Source organism: Ursus americanus, chromosome 11, assembly GCF_024610735.1.
Source record: "Ursus americanus isolate L20-20 chromosome 11, mUrsAme1.1.p, whole genome shotgun sequence".
Lineage (NCBI taxonomy): Eukaryota > Metazoa > Chordata > Mammalia > Carnivora > Ursidae > Ursus > Ursus americanus.
Window position 1 is genome coordinate 74,949,743 of NC_142137.1, and position 21,068 is coordinate 74,970,810.

A 21,068-nucleotide genomic window follows, 5' to 3' on the forward strand; every position below is an offset into this window, starting at 1 on the left:
TCGTGTACGTGAAGTCCTTTTTACAGCTCACAGCACTTCCCAGACCTCCCTTTACGTAGCAGTGAGACCCGTAGTATCCACAGGTTAGACCGTATGTATTCGCCCAAAGTGTCATGTACGCGGTATTATGGAGAGTACCTCACGGCTTACGAGCCCCCGTGGCACTTACATACCTTTTAAAACAACAGAACAAAGGTGAGCGGCTCATCGCTGATCCAGTGTGCCGACGGGATCAGTGTGTGTGTACCCGCGTGCTTCGGGAGGTAAACCGGGGTGTCCTTGGCCTTCCAGAGAACGGTGGTCTAGACACACCTCTAGTTGGACCCTTAGTCGTTTATTGCATCTGTGCAGATCGTCTCTGTATCTTCACCTGGGCTCCCCCATGTTCGCAGCGTCTGCCGCTGCACCTCACGTGTCCTGTGGCCTCAGATCCTCAGGCCTCATTATCCCGTGTAGGTGAGGAAATGGGAGACAGTCTTAAGTTGGTCCTCTCTCAAAGAGCTCGCCACCAGGGTTCTTAAAGTGCAAATAGGATCATAGCCGTCTTTAACATTCTTACAAGGCTTTCCACGCTTGTGGAAATCCCTCAGCTTGGCTCAGGAGTCCACCAGTCTGGCCTCTGCTGCCCTATGTGTCCACCTCCAGCCGTGGACCCTCCCTCTGCGGCCGTGCACCCTCCTGGGTAGCTCAGTGCCCCTTGTACTGTGTTTGCTGAGCACAGATCTCAGTGAGCATGTCACTAACTGTGTGCACATTAAAAGCAAGGGTCATGAACTAATAAGGGAATGTGACAAAATGCTTAAATTATTTGGTATCTTAATTAGGAATATTTTTTGAGAGAATTTTGAAAATACCGTAAGGAGATGCAAAAAAATAGGAGATACTGGTTTTGGAAGCATGCAGCGGAATGAGTGTTGTATAGAGACCTACTGTTTCATGACAACTGACCCCAGGATGTTTGCGGCGATCAATGGTCAGTGTTTGTTTCTCATGCACCTGCTGATCTTCGCTGGGCTCTGCTCCCCATGCCTCATCCTCCTTGCTTGAGTGAGAAAATGAGAATGTTCTTCTTGTAGCAAGAGCAGAAGCAGGGGAAAGCAGGTCCAAATGCACACACCTGTCAAGCCCCAGCTCGCTTGATGCTTACAGACATCCCACGCGCCCAGTAGTTCACAGAGCAGGGAAGGCTCGCCGCCAGTGTGGACAAGCTGCAGAAACTTGCTGAGAGGGAGGGAGGAAGGATGGGCCGGCAAGGCCATCTGTTGGTTCTGGAGTTAGTGTGCAGTTATTCTGAGTGGATACTGGAGAAGACACTGGAGGAGGTGAGACACAGGCAGGGACGAGTGCGGGAATCGGATGAGGAAACAGTGCTCTTCCGGCCTCCCGGGCTGTGCCTGAAGCGGTAATTGGGACTTGGCAGAGGCCATCAGAGGTAGACAAGCTCCAGTCCACGCACGTCAGAGCCGTGCTACAGGCCTGCGAACACTTGGGAGTCGGGCCAGCCAATAGCAATGAGGTTGCAGGCCAGCAGAGGACACTTACAGAGGACACTGAGGACCGTCCCGGGGGAGTGAGGACGAGGGGCGGGTGCTGGGCTGTTCATGTGACCCTCCGACCAGACAGGAGACCTGCTTCTACCCTGGAGGCCCTCACAGAGCAGATTCATACCTATGTTGATCAGGGTCCTTTGCACGCGGGACCAAACAGAGCTTCTGCTGGTCTTACTCTCACTTGTAATGGGAACTCTCTTGAACCAATCAAGTCAGCGCTTGGAGGCCCAAGAGTTATCACGGACAAAGCTGACAGTACGGGTCTAGAGTCACACTCAGCCTGGAGATGCTCACGTCCTGTGCTTTTCGCCACATTGCGTGCTAAGAGTTCTTTGCTTTGTGGCATGTATAGATAATGGAACACCAAGTCCTACTGGAAAAAAGAAGGAGAAGCTAAGCAATCATTAAGCACCTCTTCCTGGGGACTGACCGGGGGCTTTCACGTGTATCTGTGCGTCACTGCTGCGAGGTGCTCTCCATCATAAGACAGACCAGAAAAAGGAAGAGCGTGCTGCCAATGAAATGGCCAATATTTTCTCGTATCTTAGAATTCCTATTTTATTCTTATCTCAAAAACTTTCAAAGACTCATTGAAGTATTGATTTGTTTATTGAGGAAATTCGTATAGAGTGAGTTGCACAGATGAGTGAGATGTGTCCCGTGAGATGAGCTTTGACAAGGGGAACGCCCATGTAACCCACACTCCGTCAAGACCAGGACGGTCTCCGCCCCCGGGCTAGCTCCCTTGGGCCCTTCTGGGTCATCGCCTTCTCAGAGGTAACTCCTGTTTTGAATTCCATCATTCCATTATTCCATGTTACTTTTACCTGGGCTAGAGTTTCATGTAAATAGCATAATGTACTATATAGCCCCTTGTTTCTGTCTTTTTTGCTCATTATGATAATTTTGAGATTTTTTTTTTTACCATTTTTACCATCTTTACTGGTACATGTATTGCCCATTTATTCTCTGTAACTTACGTGCGTAATTGTATATTGTGTGCACGTGCACAGTGGTGCACTTTCTCCTTGATAATTGAGCGCTCTCAGGTTGGGCTGTTATAAATAAAGCTGCCGTACCTGTTCTTGTATCAGAGATTTTATGGATGGGTTATTAATTACTGCTGGATAAATACCTAAGAGTAGATTTCCAGAGCGTTCCTTTCATTTCACACCCATGTGAGAGTCCCAGCATTTGGCTCGGTGTTTCTCACGTGGGCCGCTCTAGCAGCACGCGGTGCTGTGCCACTGAGGTCTTAATTTGCATTTTCCTGATGACCAGTGATGCTGAGCAGTGTTTTCAAGTGCTTATTGTTCAGTTGTGTTTCTCTCTCTGAAGTGTCTGTTCAAATATTTGCCCAGTTTAAATGGAATTGTTTGTCTTTTTTACTGATGTGTAGGAATCATGTATATAACCTGAATAATGCATTAGGGACATTTTCTCACAGTCTGTGGCTTAGCCTTTTACTTTTTTAATGGTGTCTTTGGTGAGCATTAGTTTAAGTTTTAATAGAGTCCAATTTACCGCAATTTTCTTTTGTGCTTAGTGCTTTCTATATCTGCCCTAACAATCTTAGTCTAAGCCAGAATCACAAAGACAGTCTCATGTATTTTCTTTATAGCCTTTATATTTTTTTAGCTTTTATGTTTGGATCTCTAAATCATTGTGAAAATTGTTGTATCAGTGTGATTTAGGCTTTATTTATTTTTTATTGGCATGTAGATAGCCTGTTGTTCTAGAATCATTTGTTGAAAAGACTTTCCCTTATTGAATTGCTTTGGTGACTTGTTAAAGATCAATTGAATGTATATTTTTGGGTCTATTTATGAAGTCTTTATTTTTCCCATTATGTACTTAGCTCTCCTTATTCCAGGCACATACTGTCTGGATGGGCAGCTTGATAATCACTTTTCAAACATGGTAATATTAGTCCAACTTTGTTCCTTTGAAAGAGTGTTTTGGATACTTCAGGTCTTTTGATTTTCCATGTACATTTTAGAATGAAAATGTCAATTTCCACAAAAGAGCTTCCTAGGACTTTTTTAAAAATGACTTTATTTATTTATTTGAGAGAGAACAAGAGCAAGAGCGAGAGAGAGAGCGAGTGCACAAGCAGGGGGAGGGGCAGAGGGAAAGGAAGAAGCAGGTTCCCCACTGAGCAGGGAGCCCAGTGTGGGACTCGATCCCAGGACCCTGGGATCATGACCTGAGCGGAAGGCAGAGTCTTAACCAACTGAGCCACCCAGGCGCCCAGAGTTTGCTAGGACTTTCATAGAAATTGCGTTGAAACCACAGAGCAATTTGGGAAGAACGAACATTATAACATCACTGAGACCTCTGATCTATGAACATGGTACATCTCTTTCCACTTGTGTTCTCTTCCTTTCATTTTCCTCAGCAATGCTTTTTCAATGTCTTGCACATCTTTTCATACGTTTATTTGATGTTTTTGATGTTATCAGAGATGCCATTTAAAAAATTTTATCTTCTAGTTATTCACTGCTACTACATAGAATTATAGGTGCTTTTGTAGACTGACACTAAACATTGAGACTTTGCTATGTTCACTTATTAATTCTAGAAGTATTTTCTTTGTAGATGTTTTAGATTATTCTTACATGCGTAATTCTGTCACATGTGATTAAAGAAAGTTCTGCATTTTTCTTTCCCATCTTTATGTGTTTCTATTTCTTACTTTAATGCCTTGCCTAGGATATCCAGTGTAATGACAAATAGAAGTGGTGAGACTGTTTCCAATCTTAGAGTGAAAGCATCCAGTCTTTTATCATTATATCTGATGTTAGCTGTGGGTTTTTAAAATATATGCTTTTTAGCAGATAGAGAAGGTTATCTTCTAATACCAGTTTTCTGGGAGTTTTGCCATTTAATTGACAAAGTGGTTCACCTTAATAAAAGTGAACACCTAAATCTCTTTGTCTAAAAATGGGTAGGAAGATTGGTAGGAGAAGAAAGGGATAAAGAAAGGGGGGAGTAATCAGAAGGGGGGATGAAGCATGAGAGACTATGGACTCTGAGAAACAAACTGAGGGCTTCAGAGGGGAGGGGGGTAGGGGAATGGGATAGGCTGGTGATGGGTAGTAAGGGGGCACGTATTGCATGGTGCACTGGGTGTTATACGCAACTAATGAATCATGGAACTTTACATCAAAAACCAGGGATGTACTGTATGGTGACTAACATAATGTAATAAAAAAACATTAAAAAAAATAAACTCCACATTTTTATAAAAAAAATAAAAATGGGTAGTTTTACTATAACTAAAAACATTTTGTAGGGCATAATGTTATTAAAATATCAAACAGAGTTACTGAAGATTATTTCTAGTTTTTTAAATAGTCCCCTCAATTTTACAAGACACCTTATCCTTCTTTCTAAACATTCTCATGTATTTTTCCATTAGCCCCGCTGACCATCTTACGAGGAGTTACACGGGTATGGTACCGTCTGGCAAATGATTCCTGTAATTTACCTGACTTCCCTAAGCCAGGTCAGACTAAACTGAATCTTGATGCTGTGTTTCTCCTTATCTTGTTTAATCTCCATTTCACATTGTGCAGCCTGCCGTATTTTTGGAAGGATTACCAGAGATTTAAGTAACAATGCTGACTTTGAATATTAAATTTGTTGAATGCCCTTTCATTTATAGAAATAAATCAGATGAGAGTACATAGAATATAGAATCTGTCAGTATAAATTAGATATGAGTTCATGTAAATACAATGAGCTAGAACTATTAGGGTAATGGATAGGCACATTTTCAATACCTGCAAATAGTTTCTGAAGAACTCTAAGAGTATTGGTTATATAGGGTTAAATAACAATTTTACACAATTCTTTAATAACAAGGTATGTCTTGGAAAACAAAATGTACCAAGAGCAGATTATTGCGTGGATAAAGGGACACAGGGTCCCTTTACGGAAAACAACAATACCAACCGACCAGCCAACAGCTGGGCAGCACTCTGCGCAACAACACAAGCAAGAGCAACCCTGCTGTGGAGGATTTGGGACCAGGCGTGGAGCCCTTGCACAGTGTACAGATGACTAAGAATGGAACAAGGGAAAAACAGAGTCAAGAAGAAGTAACTAGAACCTCGTGATGAGCTGCTGGTGTCAGAATTCTGTGTCTACGCTGGTGGGTATGGGGACGGGCAAAGACACAGTTTGAAGTATTTTAGTTTTTAAAGGACATTTTCAGGATTCTGTGCCTCTTGGAAAGTGAACAATGAAACCCTAAATATTAATGTGCAACTCTTCGAAGGTGAAGTAGCCAGAAGAACTTACATATGCAGCCTGCATGTTCTTAAAATGGGGCCAAACCCAAAGGTCTCTTTTTTGTTGTTTTTTTTCGAATGGATGTGATTTTTTTTAAAATGCTTTGGGCATCATCATATTTAAAATCAAGTGGTATACAGTTAATGAGATCGTCAATTAAGAGGTTTTTTTTCCCCCTTGAAGTTCATAAATGTCCTGCAGCTCTTTGTTATAATCTAATTTTCCTTTGGTTGTCAGATTATTTGAACACACTGTCAGACACATTTTAAGTCACCAAAATCAATTGCTAGTTTGGAAAATAAAATAATTTTTAAAATTAACTCTTTTTTTAATCCAACCGAATTTACAGAGGTAGTTTTCTAAAAATACAGAGTTGTTATGTGATCGTAGAAATTAAAATTTGTAGAAACAAACTGGGGTTGTACTTCTATTGTAACGGAAAACTGTTGAGGCGGACTGTCTCCAAAGTGCTTCTCAGGAGTCTGCCCAGAACGGGGCATCTGAGCCACACGCATTGGCAAGCTCGTGCAGCCAGGGAGAGCACACCTGCTCGGACCTGTGCAAGAGTAAGTGGAGCGAGCTAGGGAGGAAGTTCAGTGCAATCATCGCAATTGTGTTGAAGGGTTAACGCATTCCGCATGGGCTCAAGGTGTCAGCAGGGCAGCCAGTGAAGCCGTGACAAGAGCAGAACCATCTGGATTGCTGAAAGCCAGTGGCCTGGATGAGAACGGACCTGATAAACTGAATGCAAGGCTGCTCTTCTGTAGAGAATGCTGGGATTTGGCGGCATGACGAACTGCGTATGTGACACTGAGAGCGGAGTAGGTGCCTCAATGGCCAGACACAGAAAGTGAAGAACGTGTAGCAGAAATGCCATCAGCTGTTTCAACTCCTACCAATAATGTGAGGCTTCGTTATGTATCATTACTTGGTGCACCAGGCCATTAGTAGGATAATGTAATGTGAACGTGGGCATCGATGAATCCACCAGTTACAGAAAAATCTAGTATTTCCCCAGTCTGATGCTTGAGTATGTGATTTAAAAAAAGCCTACATGCATGGTATTGATGCATCTAAATTTTCTTTTGGGCTGTGAGTCTTGTTCTTTTTAATCCTTGTGTCTCTGCCTCGTGGGTTATGTAAATCTTGGGCTCGATGTTAGTAATACTTTAAGTTCGTATGGAGCCTATCACTTTGTATGTGTGACTGACTCAGTCGGTCATCCTGGGAGACAGGCAGGGTGGGCGTACATGAGGACATGGGATTTGACCTTTGCTGAAGTTGGTGAGACGAGAGATTGAGGGACCCAGGAAGGCTGAGGGCCTGACTCCGACTCCAGAACCTGACGTTTTCCCTGATGACACCGCAGGGGCTCAGAACCACCATCCTGTTCTGTCCCTGCCCCCCCATAGCTGTGCGGGGAGGCTTCTACTCACTTTCTGGTTCTGCGGGAACAGGAGCCTCATTTACCCCCAAGGCTCTTTTCCCCACCTGTTTAATTGGAAAAATACACATTTAACCAACCATCAGTTCTAAATAACATCTCAGCTTTTCTTTTCCCCTGGGGACATTTCCCAAACAGGGACTCTGGGCAGTTTCTCTTGGACAGATTCAGTGACTTCTGACGCATCATACCTCCTGCCCTTTCTGTGACCTCACATCAAAATTCCTTCTATTCATTTTTTTTCTTTTTCGATCTGTCTTCCTTCATACGTTAGCTCCTCAACATTTAGTGTAAGAGTAAATTACAGCAGTAAAGCCCTGCCGAATAGGAAAGAAAACTGAAATATTTGTGTCTAATGGATCAAACTGGGTATTATACTCTGAATTTTGTAGGCATTAATTATTTTATTTTCTTGCTGAATGATTTTCCAGAATCCCAAACTTTATTTTTTTGCCATTGATGGCCATTTTTTGGAATGGGTTCAATCTAACTTCTAATAATATCACTGTTTTAAAACCCCAAGTTCAGCGGCCTCTATAACCTGACGGGTCTGGCCGGCTGCAGGCACTGACACCTCTATGTCACGCTTGAGGGCCTTCACCTGGTCACCACATTCCTCAGGCCAGGCTCTCCTCCCGCGTTTCCTTGTTTCCATCCTCACTGCTCTGTTCTCTCCAGAAACGGTCCCTCTTCCCTGTGTCCTTCTCTAATGTTTTGTGGGGTCTTATCAACATGTGTCTGGACCTTCCTCAAGACCTGTCCCTTTTGCAGCCGTGTTCCGATGTGTCTCAGTGACTGAAAGCTTCGGAATTGTGGTGAAATATGACTTACTTTGCTTTGCTCCCCATTCCCCTCCATTTGTGAGTGCCTGATGTCCCTCAGGGAGCAATGGGTGATTATGCATCTTCCCGTGGCCCCAGCGTGACTGGTGTGGAACCAGTGGTCAGGTTCCCTGGGTCTGCGGCCGTCTCGTTGGGGGCTCCACTTTCCAACGCAGAAATCATGCTTCTGTGTAGCCTCTGTTCTCAGGGGTCCTCAGTGGTTTGTCTGGAGGTCTTCTTCCCCCCTGATGGCCCTCACTAACAGGAAACACAACTGCATTTCCCTGAGATTGAATTCCCCCCATGGAACCAAATTTACCAAATAAAATTGCCTCAGTTAACATTTCTAACCAACCAGGGTGTTTATGCAAACAAGCATGAAATTTCTTCTGATCCAGCTATAATATCTTCTATATTTTACAACATTCTTGGCAAATTTTATGAGATTGTTGACTTAATCTTATTTTGCTTATAATGAATCTGCAAATATGAAATAAAATACTCAAAAGGGACATTTCAGGAATTTCCCAGAACCATTTCTATAGATACAGTATGTCCTTGGACGGAGCGTGGGGAGTATTTTGTGCCCAGATAATCACACCATAAATTCCGTTCACTAATAAAATTTCTGAAAAGGAACCAAGTGGATGCTACAGCGAGCGGTGCGTTTTCGGGGGGTGCCTGCTGGAAAAGCAGTCCTCGGCACTCGCTGATTCTCCCGAGGGTCTAAGTCCATTTAGTCTTGGGCTGACTACGGGTTTCTGAAAAGCAGCACCTAGTTGCCTCGGAGATGTGGCTCCACTCTGCTTTCCTCGGTGACTTCTCGTGACCTACGGTGACTTACCAGACAACGCAGCAAGAAGTCAAGTCACCGTCATTTTCTTCTTGACAATTTCCAAGCCGGAGTAGGAGTGAAGGCTTCTTTACAATAACCACGTCATGCATGGTTGGATTTTATTTATGCATCTGTGTATCAGATGAGCAAAATCTCGAGTATACAGAATAGGACAGAACTCAAAAGGCACAAATTAAAATTATAAAAGAATCAGGTGGTGCTGTATAAGCAATGGAGTGGCCACTGATCGTTTTTGTGTATTTAGAAGTCGCCGACATGGGCTGTCTCACCAGCAGCTGGAACAGTGCCTGACACAGAGAGGGTCTTCAAGCAGGGTGTGTCGGACCCACGGATCATGAGTGTTACTGCAGAAATCAAAACCAAATGCCAGCCCTAAGGTCGGACTGTTCAAGGATCAGAACCCTGTTGTTTAAGTTCTTCACTTACAGACAAAAAAAAAAAAAAAAAAAAATCAGATTCTGGGTGACTAAAGCCACAGGGAATTTATTGGAAATACTTGGAGGCCTCACAGAGTGGAGCTCAGACGGCTGCTCCCCGGGGTCCCGGAGTGGGTTCCGTGGTCTGGACGGCCCCAGAGACCACCCATCAGCCTCCTCAATATTTATGTGCCAGGCAGGCAGCACCCGAGTGGGCACGGCTGGACCCAGCCCAGGACTCTGCAGACTGGCCTCAGGCCTCCCGGCTGTTCGGTGCCGGCCTGGAGCCCTGGCCACCGGGACAGCTGTCCACACGGGGCTTTCTGTGCGGCGACCAGGGCATGTGCCGCTAGGAACGCGAGCTGTGCTGTGCACCCAAGGGCCGATTTCTTCCTTCTCTCTCTTATCCATGAAAATGATTTGGCACCTACTGTGACATATGGATGATTCGTGGGTTCTGTGATTATCCTACAAACTGTGGATCTGGGTAGATATGGTGATTAATTAAGCTTCAGTCTCCCTTGTCCGGGAAGGAGGCTGTGTTCAGTCCAGGAGGCTACGGGAGGGAACATACTTTTTGAGTAGAACACAGAGGAGGACCTAAAAGGCAACATTTCTATGTTTTTCTAGTACATACACGGGAATTTACATGGTTTAAAAAAAAATCTAATAGCATTTGGTAATGTCAGTAAGGGGTTAATCACAGAATTCCGTGTATGGTTACCCTCATGTAGTACATGGAGTTGCTAGAGAGGCTAAAATCTGGATAGTTTTCCAACTATTAATATCATAACCATGGTTTATTATCTAAAAAGAAATTTACTGAGTGCCTGTTATATGCCAGCCACTCTTTTAGCATTGGGGGAATAGTGGAAATAAAAGCTAACACTTCTGAAACACGGTCCATATGTCAAACTGTGCACGTCTAACCGTCCAGCTCGTGGCGGGGACCGAGGCAGGTGCCCGTCTTCCTCAGGCACTCAGCCCAGCCTTCAGCCTCCGGCACCGACGCAGGAGCGCACTCCTCAGCTGCTCGGTGGTTCCACCTGTCTGATGTCACATTTACAGTCATAAAATCCCTGCACATAGTAGCTAGCTAGTCCCAAAGCAGACTGAAGCGTAAGTTGCAGAAAATCGTTGCATAAGCAGAAAACTGCTATAGAGAGTTTTATATCAAATATATTCACTCAGTGCATTCTTTTCTTTTCCTTTGTAAGGAGAAATGTGAAAGCAAAAGAATGTCATTTCCAGACGCCACACGACAGCTCTGGGTGAGGGCGGGTGTGCTCTTGGGTGTGTGGGGCCTGGGGTGGGGAGCCGCTCTGTGGTCAGCCGCGCGCATGACCGTGAACGCAGGGCTCAGTTCTCTGCAGCTCCTCCGTGACTGGGGGGCTGACCACCCCTGCCCCCGAGACACGGCAGCTCTGTGATTAGCCTTGACCTCAAGCCTCCTGGGGTCAGAGGGTGAGTGGCCGTGGCTCAGGTTTCTCATTCGACCTGCTTCCTGCTCAGTGGTCACAGGCCACACCGGGAGAAACCCCACTCCAAAGACAAACCTGAGACAAGGGCCCACATTTTCTTTAAAATATGTGGGGAGGGTGATTTAATTTGCCAGTGTTAATTTTTACTGTCATGTATTTAGGCTGGAGGGATCCGGAAGAGGAACATTTGGAATACGCTATTTCTGAACTACATTTTAAACCACGTGTGACTTTGTAGTGAAGGATACGGTATTCTCCACGTTTTACTGTATTTGACTCAACTTCATTACCATCGGAGGACTCCTGAGTAGACAGGACTCCCTTTGTTGTGATGCTAGAGTGTGAATACCCCATGAGATTTGCTTACTTCTAGAGTTTTCTTTTTTATCTCCAAATTTTAATTAAATTCCAGTCAGTTAACATACAGTGCTACATTAGTGCCAGGTGTGCAGTCTAGTGATTCCTCACTTCCATGCATCACCCGGTGCTCATCACAAGTGCCCTCCTTCGTCCCCGTCACCTGTTCCCCATCCCCCCACCCACCTCCCCTCTGGTCGCCAGCATGTGTTCTCAGTAGTTCAGAGTCCGCAGCTTGGTTTCTCTCTCTCTCTCTCTCACTTTTCCCCATTATGTTTATCTGTTTTGTTTCTTAAATTCCACTTATGAGTGGGATCGTCTGGTACTTGTCTTTCTCTGACTGACTTCATTCAGCATCAGACTCTCTAGCTCCATCCATATCATTGCAAACACAGCAAAAAGATATCATTCTTTTTTATGGCTGAATAATATTCCATTGTGCATACACCACGTCTTCTGTGTCCATCCATCAGTCGATGACGTTTGGGCTCGCTCCACAGTTTGGCTGTTGTTGATAATGCTGCTATGAGCATTGGGGCGCAGGTGTCCTCGAGCAGGTGTTTCTATAGTCTTTGGGTTAACACCCAGCGGTGCAGTTGCTGGGTTGTAGGGTAGCTCCATATTTAACTTTTTGAGGAACCTCCGTACCGTTTGGCAGGTGGCTTACTTAAACCAGCGTTACACAGATGGCGTGAGATTTCCGTCTGCCCAGAGGCAGCGGGGCGCGGGCTGGCGAGCTGTCAGCCCATGTGCTTCTGAATCCGACAGGCCCGGATCTGCATCCTGGGCCAGCCCCTTCCTAACTGCCTGGCCTTCCCCATGTGACTTGTACCTTCCTCTGTCTTCTCATCTGCCAAGTGGCTAAACGAGAAAACCCGTGAAACGAACGAGGGCAGCTCTAGCGTGTGGAAACTCTAAGTAGCGGCTGTTCTGCTGCATGAGTGTTAGAGGCTGTTAGACTGTGTCTGTCATCGTCAACAGCAGCTGTCCCTCCGTGATTGCACGCTACACACACGCATGGGGGCTGTTTCCGCCGGGGGCCCCAGGTTCACGGTCCGCTGAGACGGGGCTCCACTGTGCTCAGAAATAAGCCGGACACATAGGCTTTCACTCCCTTTGCTGCAGCACCATCTTCGATAAAAGTTAGTGACAAAATGGAAAGAAGTAGAAAATGATTCTCGGTCCAGCACTGATGGCAAGAGGATGTTTGAAAATGCTTACAAATGGCCTCGGTGCCTACCACCCAGACTGCTGTCGTCCTGATTTTCATGCAGTCCAGTCCTGTGTCCAGAGCCACCCCATCTGTAACAGGAGTGGCCACAGGGGTGATGGGCCGGCCGTGCCCTGAGTCCCTCCAGAACTGTCTGCCCCTTCCTTCCTGGTTCCCTGCAGCCTTCCAGTCACACCCTCAGGGGCTCCGCGTGGGGCTGCCTATGCGCTGTGTGCTCACACCTGTCTTTCCTCCCCTAGTGTCCTCGTGTGACCAGGAGCAGCAGTCGGCCCTGGAAGAGGCCAGGCAGCCCAAGAACGACAACGTGGTGATCCCTGAGTGCGCCCACGGCGGCCTCTACAAGCCAGTGCAGTGTCACCCCTCCACCGGCTACTGCTGGTGCGTCCTGGTGGACACTGGGCGCCCCATCCCCGGCACGTCCACCAGGTAAAGCTGCTCCCATGGTCCGGGGAGGGAGGAGATGGGGAAGGCAGGCCCCCGTGGGTGCCGCTGGCATGGATGCCCGGCGCCCAGATCTCGCTTGGCTGCTGGACCGTGCCAGCCATGGGCTCACCTCCCTGTACGGCAAGCCTGCAGAAACCGACGGCTCTGGCCGCCAGAAGCTGGAGGAAACCGTGTCTCTGATGGCCGCCGGGAGCTGCCTGCGTGAGTGACAGCAGGAGCCGTGAAGGCTGAGGTCTTTACGTGATGTCGTTACGCACGCAGGCTGGATGGTGAAAACCGGCTCTGGGATCCGGCATGGTGGGCACTCAGGCACCATCCGCAACTTCCTCGTGCTTCTGGTTTTGGCAAAGGGAGCCAAGCGTTCCACAGGCTGAAAGAACGGATTGCTTGAAGTGGCTTTCTGTAGCATAAACATAAAGAGAATGTGCTCAAGGCGAGAGCAACAATCGCTGTGCAAGGGTCTGAGATACAAAAAAATTATTCACTCCTGTTTTGTGTGAGTTGGAGCAAAGGGTTGCATCATCCCACGCAAAGCACACGACGTGCTCACGAAATTTGTGTAAACAGGAGTGAAGACGAGTTTGCAGTTCTTTGTTACAGGAATTGATCTTTGTTCATAGATTTATATAAAAATAATTTACAAATGGACAAAAAATATTGTCTCTCAGAAGTTATCCCATGTAGCCCCTGTTTTCCTCTCCAGCACCTGGGCACAGGCATTTTGACACTTGCTCAATTATTTCCCCCAATTTTTCAAGTGTGATCATGAGACATTTCGAGGAGGAAAGCCTCCACGGTAGCTTCCAGGCAGCCAAGTCCAGGTGACCGGTGAATAAACGTCTCGTCCCCATGGACTCCACACACACCTGGCCCCCATTGGGCTCATCCGATAAAACCAGTGTCCTTGGGATCCTGCTTCGAAATTGGGCTAATGCAATCGTATTAAAGCTGGTGGCCATCATGTCGCTCACGCTGGCCGCAGTGGAAGGTGGCGTGCCTTCCACGCCGTGCTCACAGAAGCAACGGGGCAGAGCGGACTCCAGACGAGGGAGTTCAGGCCGGAGGCTGAGGTCCGGCCACTGCAGGGGTGCTGCTGGACATTGTTCCGCACAGGTGTGCTCTGCACAGCTTGAAAAGAACACAGATCTTTTTAAGGTTTTGGTATGAAAAGTTTGTTTAGGTTTCTGTGCACATGTGTATAGGGAGGACTGTTTTCTGAGAAGCCATAGGAAGCAGCATTTCATCCATCTATCCTTCCTTCCTTCCTTCCTTCCTTCCTTCCTTCCTTCCTTCCTTCCTTCCTTCCTTCCCAAATGCCGATGGTCAGCAATAGCCCATCACTATTCTAGGGACTGAGGAAAGAGCGTTGACCAGCAGAGCAGGTCTCCTCTCTCAAGGGCTTTCTCTGCTGCTTGGGGAATGTCAGGGAAGGAGCAAGTGGCACCACTTCCCATTGCAGCAAAAGGGAAGCCCTCACATCCACCAGCTCAAATCTTGGCAAGTCACACACCTCAGACGTGAAGGAAGTTGGGATATCTCAGGAATTCGAGGACATACTTTAATCAGCCACTTTTTTGGTTCTTCCTGCTTGGCCGTCTTAGACTTATGGGCCAGCTTTGTGCCTTATCCCTGACGAGGTTGCTAGAAGCATCACCCGACATAGTTGGTGACTCGTTCTGACAGCAAGGACAGCCTTCCCCACAGACCCTCAGGGGCCTCCCCTCACTCGAATTGGCCAGACTTTCCCCTGGACCGGGCCTTCTGCTCGCAGAGGAAGGGCCATTGTGCCGCACATCACGTGGCACCAGGCGTGGGACGGGGCCACTCTCCAGCGCCTTCACTGCTGTGCCCGCTGTTGTAGGGGCAGGGGATGTACAGGAAACAAAGTGGACCAGAATCCATGCTTCCATGGGGCTTATGTTCCAATGGAGGGAACAGACTATAGCAAAGCATGGAAGTAGGTGAGCCAGATAGCTTTCCAGATATCCCTTTGTGCTGGCGAATATCCATTCGCCAACGTGCTGGCGAGTGACGAGTGCTCCGGAGGAAACTAAACCAGAAATAGGAGGCGTGCTGGCGAGGTTCAGCTCGAACTGAAAGGGCAGGGCGCTGCCTAGAGAGCTGGTGCTGGAGTCAAGTCCTGAAGGTGCTGTGGGAGCGCAGTCCAGACAGAGCGAGTGAGCGCTGCCCTGCACGGTGGAGGCCCCGGAGGCAGAACCCAGGTGTTTTGGCCCAAAGGTGGGGTGTATCGATTAGGACGTTTTTCATTTCTAACAGTGGTAAGTCTGACAAGCAGGCATAAACAAGGGACTATATGACCACACGTAAGAATTACAGAGATGGAGAAAGCGCCATTTCAGCTGACACTGTGATTTGGTGACGTCACCAAGGACACAGTTGTCTTTGCCCTTGGACAGACTCTTCTCATTATCACAGGATGGCTGCAGAGATCCAGGATCTCACCCAGACACCACAGTGCTCAGAGGATACACCACCCATCTCTCTCTGTCTTAGGAAGCCAAACAACCTTCCCTAAATTCCCCTAGCAAATGTAATGCATGGATTATGGGCCAGAATTGGGTTAAATGACCATGGCTACACCCGTCCTGGCAAGAAAAATGGGATTAGTTTAAATTGATTTCTAGGGAGACGTGGATGTGGGGAAATCAGTCAAAATTATCAACATGAAGGGATATCTGGAAAGCTGCTGGCCAGCTTTATCAGCCCACACCGACCCCTGGTTCTCTGTGACTGACCAGCTCAGTGTCAGGAAGTCCTCTGCATTACTGTTGAAATACCCTCTGTCGCATTCATGCTACTTTCTTACGATTTGCTGAAATAAGCAGTTCCAGGGAGTTGCGTTATAGTTTTGCTTTATATTTGGGTAGGCGATTCAGGTTTTCTCCCTCAGTTATCCTATTTATATTTGCCGACGGGGAAGAATAATTTAAAAATCCAAGACAGAAAGGAGCCATAAATATAAAATGCATGGTCATAATAAGCCAACTCCCTTTCCCTCATGTCACCGAGCAAGATAATTAAAAGGCATGGATTTTGTGGTAGACTGAGCTGAGGACAATAACCCGACACTGTTTGCTGGCCAGGGTGGACACAGCTTCTTTCTCATGGGGTTTCTAATTGGGCGATCATCTGGGTAGAAGCAGACATGGGCTGGAGCAGATGCAGAAGCGCGTCCTGGTCCTCCTGCTGCTTCATGTCAGAACTGACATCTTGGCCGCAGTGTACAGATTTCCTGCGGGCTGGAGCCCAGGCACCTGGGTGAGCCTGTGCTGTGCATGGCAGAATAGGGCCTGGGGGCAGAGGGGCAGGTTCCGACCTGAGCGCTGCTGAGTCGCGGGGAGAGCAGGAGTGGGCTATCAGATTAAGCGAGGAGCAGGCTGATGGCCAGCTGCTGCATTCGTGCCCAGAACAGAGATTCTTCTTTCACGTTCTTGATGGCTGATGAAGCGTTCACCCATCTGCTATTGGCTTCAGGCTGTTCTTACCTCCCATCAGGGCTGCCCCGTCCCCTGACTCCAGAGACCCTCTCTCTCACTGGCCATGTGCATGTGGCCCTGTGGGTGTGAAATCACATTTCTCTGTGGCAGAAAGTCTGGTATCTGATGGGCAAGCAGACAGTCAAGAGATGTTCATTTTTTTCATACAAATAAGTTAAACATTATTGAAAAGAATGTGATGAATGTCAACACTGAATCTGAATTTTTTTTAATTGGAGGCTTTAAAGGCATTTATTCTATTTCTTGAGATCGCCATTTCTGCAAGTTAAGACATTTCCCAGTGTTTTTGAAAAGTGACAGGATACTGTCATTTAAATATACATTTTTTAATATCAGCATAGTGCTAGGATTCTTAAGGCATCTGCAGGTCAAATGTGGAACAAAACCAGAATGACCAGTGTGGCTAGCTTCCAGGTTGCTGCGGAGTTAAGGATTCAGAACAGAGGTTTAGAAACAATAGGCTCTCTTATCACCCACACAAAGGATGCCGGTGCGGACTTCCAGCATTTTGGAGGCTCCATGCAGAGTTCGTGTTACTAGTTCAGCTTCTCACCCAACAGAGCTGCCCGTGGCCATCCCCAGGTGCCCGCTGATAGTCCTGCAAACAGGGCATCCCCAAGAATGGCCGGACACTTGTGTTTCCACTTCATCCATCAGGAGCTGGGACACCTACTTGTCTTTTTACAGCTCACACGTCACGGGCCATCAACTGTGAAAGATGCCACTTCTAACATAGGTACCAATTCCAACCTGTTCCAACCGCACAGACACTGACCACATCTAGCATGTGTCTGTGAAAATAGGAGCGACCCCTCCGCGAGCTGGCTGCTTTTACTCCTCTTCTCTTGGCAAATGCTTGGTGCTTATCCGTCTCCCTGCTACAGTTCCAGGTGGGACAGGAGTCACCCTGGTTGAGGCGTGGTCCCCTCACCCCTTGCTCACATTCTCATGACTGTGGTTCCTCCGCCGTCTTTACTAAACCCTGTTGCATTTCAAAAGAATATGAGTTCGTGGCTTTTGGTTAAAATATGATAGCTTAAGTAGTTGCTGGACTGTGTCAGGGACTCTTAAATTTCAAAAACAATGTTTCAAAAAGCTGTATTACATTTAGGGAGTGGGTGTTAAGTTCTCTGTCATCGAAGGGGCAACTCTGGGTGTGAGGGCCAGGAGGGGCATGTGCGTCCCTGGCTCGCCCCCGGCCAGCCCTGCCAGGACTAGCCACTGCAGGACTGGCCACTGGGGAAGGACACTTCAAGTGTGTCCCTCGGGGAGACATTTCATTCTCTTTTATTTCCTGTGATGGGGAAACAAAAAGTAAGGAACGATAGGAGTCTGAAATGACCCCTATGAAGTAATTGTGAGCTCCCAGCCCTTTCTTGGGGCATGAGAAAGGAAGATGGGGCAGAATGTGTGGTGAGGAGCCAAGGAACCTGGTTCTCTTCCTGGAAATCAGCAGGCCTTCAGTCCAGAACATTCCACCTGCACCCCTCCCCACTGGCTCACACTGTCCACCCATCAACTACATGAGGTGCCGGGGGCGGCGGGTTCTCTCTGTCAGTGTCCCCACTGGGTGGGGGGGTTCTCCACATGACCCGGGTCTCCCCTGTCTGTGGTACCCAGTGCCCAGACCACAGGCGTTTTGAAGAGCTGTCCAAGAGCACCCGGTGGGGACCTGGGCCGGCTTGGGAAGCCTGTCAGGGACGAGGCCCTGGGTCCCGTCAGCTCCAGAATCACCACGGTGCCCACTGTCATGACGGGGGCGTCAGCAGCACCCACGCCTCCTGCTCCCATGTCAGGACCCACCTGTCAGGACTTCTCCACAGTTTCTGTTCACTCAATGCGGGGCGCCACGTAGCATACTCCTCCGCTCTCTGTGTGTGTGTCTCTCTCTGAAACTGGATGGAGAGGCAGAGCCTTCTGCAATGTGCCCTTCCCCATTGACTGTGAAAAATAATCTTGTTATAGCAATTGTCACAAAGGTCGTAAGGGGTCGTAAGTCAGAAGTCGATGCACAGATGTGCTGTGGGCTGAGGGCAGGTGGCTCGCATGAGCACCTGAGAAACGGAAGAAAGCCTCCTCTTCCAAGTGTCAAATGCATTTCCCTTTCTTCCATTCCTCTTAGGTACGAACAGCCGAAGTGTGATAACACAGCCAGGGCTCACCCAACCAGAACAAGGGATTTGTACAAGGGCCGTCAGCTCCAAGGTGAGTAGGGACATCTACCACCATTCTGTGCGTTCTTTAGGCTTAGAATGAGAAGGAGTTTCTCCAGCTCTGTTCCCAGTGGGCAAGGCTGGCGGCCTCAGAGCAGTCGACCAGAGACCCTCCTCCCCAAGGGCCTGAGGTCCTCAGACGTGCGGGGGCCCCGGGGAGCACACACAGGACCTGCGCAGGTCAGCTTCACCTGTGGCCAGCAATGCTCAAGTGCCAGGTCTAAGACCCAGCCTTCCAGAGAAGCAAACAAGGTCCCCTAAAATCAGAACTTCTAAACCAAAAGGATCCTTTAATTCTTTTCCCTAAAAGAGAGCAGTTATTCAGATGTCCTTTTCTGGCATTCCTTTTGAATCGAATCAACAGTTCAAGGAGCTGAAGTTTAGGTTTTAATAAAACATGAGCTCAGTCTTGGTATCAAATGAGTTTAATTACAAAGAAGTATTTCAAATTAAATAGAGGCAGTGAGTTTAATCTTGTAATTAATTAAAAATACATTCACAGAAAATGGTGTACGGATGTTGTCTTTCATCAAAAAGCACGTAAGTGTTTATGACACACCAAAATAATGACTTCAAGAGTTCAACCTAAAGCCTTTGGCGGACCCCGCGTCCCTCCAGGAATTTACGTGGGATTAAAAGTGTCGGCGTTGAGCGTGGTGGCCTGGCCGGCCAGGCAGGCAAGGGTCCCGCAGTTTGGCTCATCTCGTGAGACCAAGGAGTTTAGAGACAGAGCTCTGATATCATGGGGTGAATTTGATGGCATCAGTAAGATGCTTCAAAGCTACTCGCTATTTTATTTCATTTTGGTTTTCTTTCTTTTTTCTTTTAAATATCTCCAGATTGCATGTGTTTCGCCAATGCCTGAGAGACTGTGAAAACCGTTCTCTCATTAGCTCAGGGCACGTGTTGGATCTTGGGCTCATACCAAGTCCGGATAAATTCCGCTTAGAAAAGTGAGGTTCTTGCTTTATTTGCATTAGTATCAATAAAGAGGGTTTTAATTTCTGAGTAAAGATGTTTTCCCGTTTATGAACGAAGATAGGAAGGACTAGGATATCACCCAGACGTGTCCCGGTCCGTTCAGCAACACTGGGAGTGAAAGTAGCCAAGACAGAGGCAGAGCAAGGGCAGGACTAAGGCAGCTTTCCTACCTGAAGACCGCTCTACCTGGCACCCTTTGCTGCTTCTGAGATGTTCGTGTGCGGGGCGTCTCCCAGCTATGGGTCTCCCCACTGACTTCCTTTAGACGCAGGTTCAAGAAGCCTGTGGGAGACGTGGTTTTTGTCACACCGTGAAGCTCTCTGTGTGGTCAGCGCACTGTGCGTCTCGTGAACCGGGCTCCTTCTTGCATCTTGGGACGGGAGAGAGGGAGACAGATCATAAGGGAGCAACCCAAGCACCCATGCGCATTCCTAGTTAAGCACCTTTTGTATACAAGATGTCTTACCCTTAAAAGGAACTCAGTGAGCAGCTGAATTGCGTGCTCCCTGATGTTCTTGGACCAGAGGAGTTCTCGCCCTCCGTCATCTGGTGTAACCTCTTGCTTTTAGAAGCCAGGCTTTACCAGTGGTGGACAAGACTTTCCTTCACAGGGATAATGAATCTGGCGGGTGCTTGGTGCACGGAGAGCCCTCAGTGGATGTTTTTAGCTGGTCTTCATCATGTCGCACGAATGTCGATCTGTTCCTTGGCTCTAAGGGTCCAAGACTCTTAACGTTTTCTGATAATACAGAACTGCATTACTTCTGGGTCGAGCTGTGTGTGGTTTTCGCACATACGGTATGATACCCGTTAGTAAAAGGTGCTGTGACAGGACAGTTCCCTGTTTTGTCCTAGCGGGGCCGCGCTTGCTACGAAGCTTTTTGCACGGCGGATCCAGTGCATTGAATACCAGGCCAGGCTCTTGATCTAAAGACGGGAGTGGTTGTTTGGCTGTGGGAGCAGCTGCTTGTCCCCCTGAGAAGCACAAGGGGCATCTCGTTGGCTGTTCTGCGGTCGCAAGTGCGGTCCAGGGAGTCCGGGAGCAGGTGGGGAGGAGGCGTCCCCGGAGCTGGAGATCCCACTCCCTTGGCACACCCGGGAGCATGACTACTAGGCTGTCCCGGCAGAGAAGCCCCTCCTCGCCTGCACCTTAACTAAAAACCAGAGACTCCAGGCACACAAGCCACTTTATGCAAACCGTGTAATGGTCAGCTCGGTACTGCTCGGGACCACTTCGTCATTTTGATTTTTCGGAGATAATTATCCTTATTAGGGAAAGAACAAGTAGGTCTTGAACTGACTCCAAGATAGAGCCTGTTCTTGGTGGAGAGGAGGAAGCTACTTCCAAAACAGCACGGTGGCAGCCCTGTGGGCGCACACTCGAGCCACATTCAGGCTGATGCGTTTTCTTCTTAAGAGATACAGTGTTCATTTCCAGGGGTTAAGTCCCAGCCAGCGAG

General features: G+C 47.7%; 1 protein-coding gene across 6 annotated transcripts in view; it reads left to right on the top strand.

The window, feature by feature from the left end:
- SMOC2 (SPARC related modular calcium binding 2) overlaps positions 1 to 21,068 on the top strand; it is a 154,853-nt gene that overhangs the window by 98,494 nt on the left and 35,291 nt on the right. For all 6 annotated transcript variants that reach the window (XM_087865691.1, XM_045770611.2, XM_087865693.1 and 3 more), the window contains exons 8-9: positions 12,692 to 12,878; positions 18,537 to 18,619. In XM_087865691.1, the coding sequence (XP_087721817.1) occupies positions 12,692 to 12,878; positions 18,537 to 18,619 (270 nt within the window). The remainder of the gene's footprint in view (positions 1 to 12,691; positions 12,879 to 18,536; positions 18,620 to 21,068) is intronic.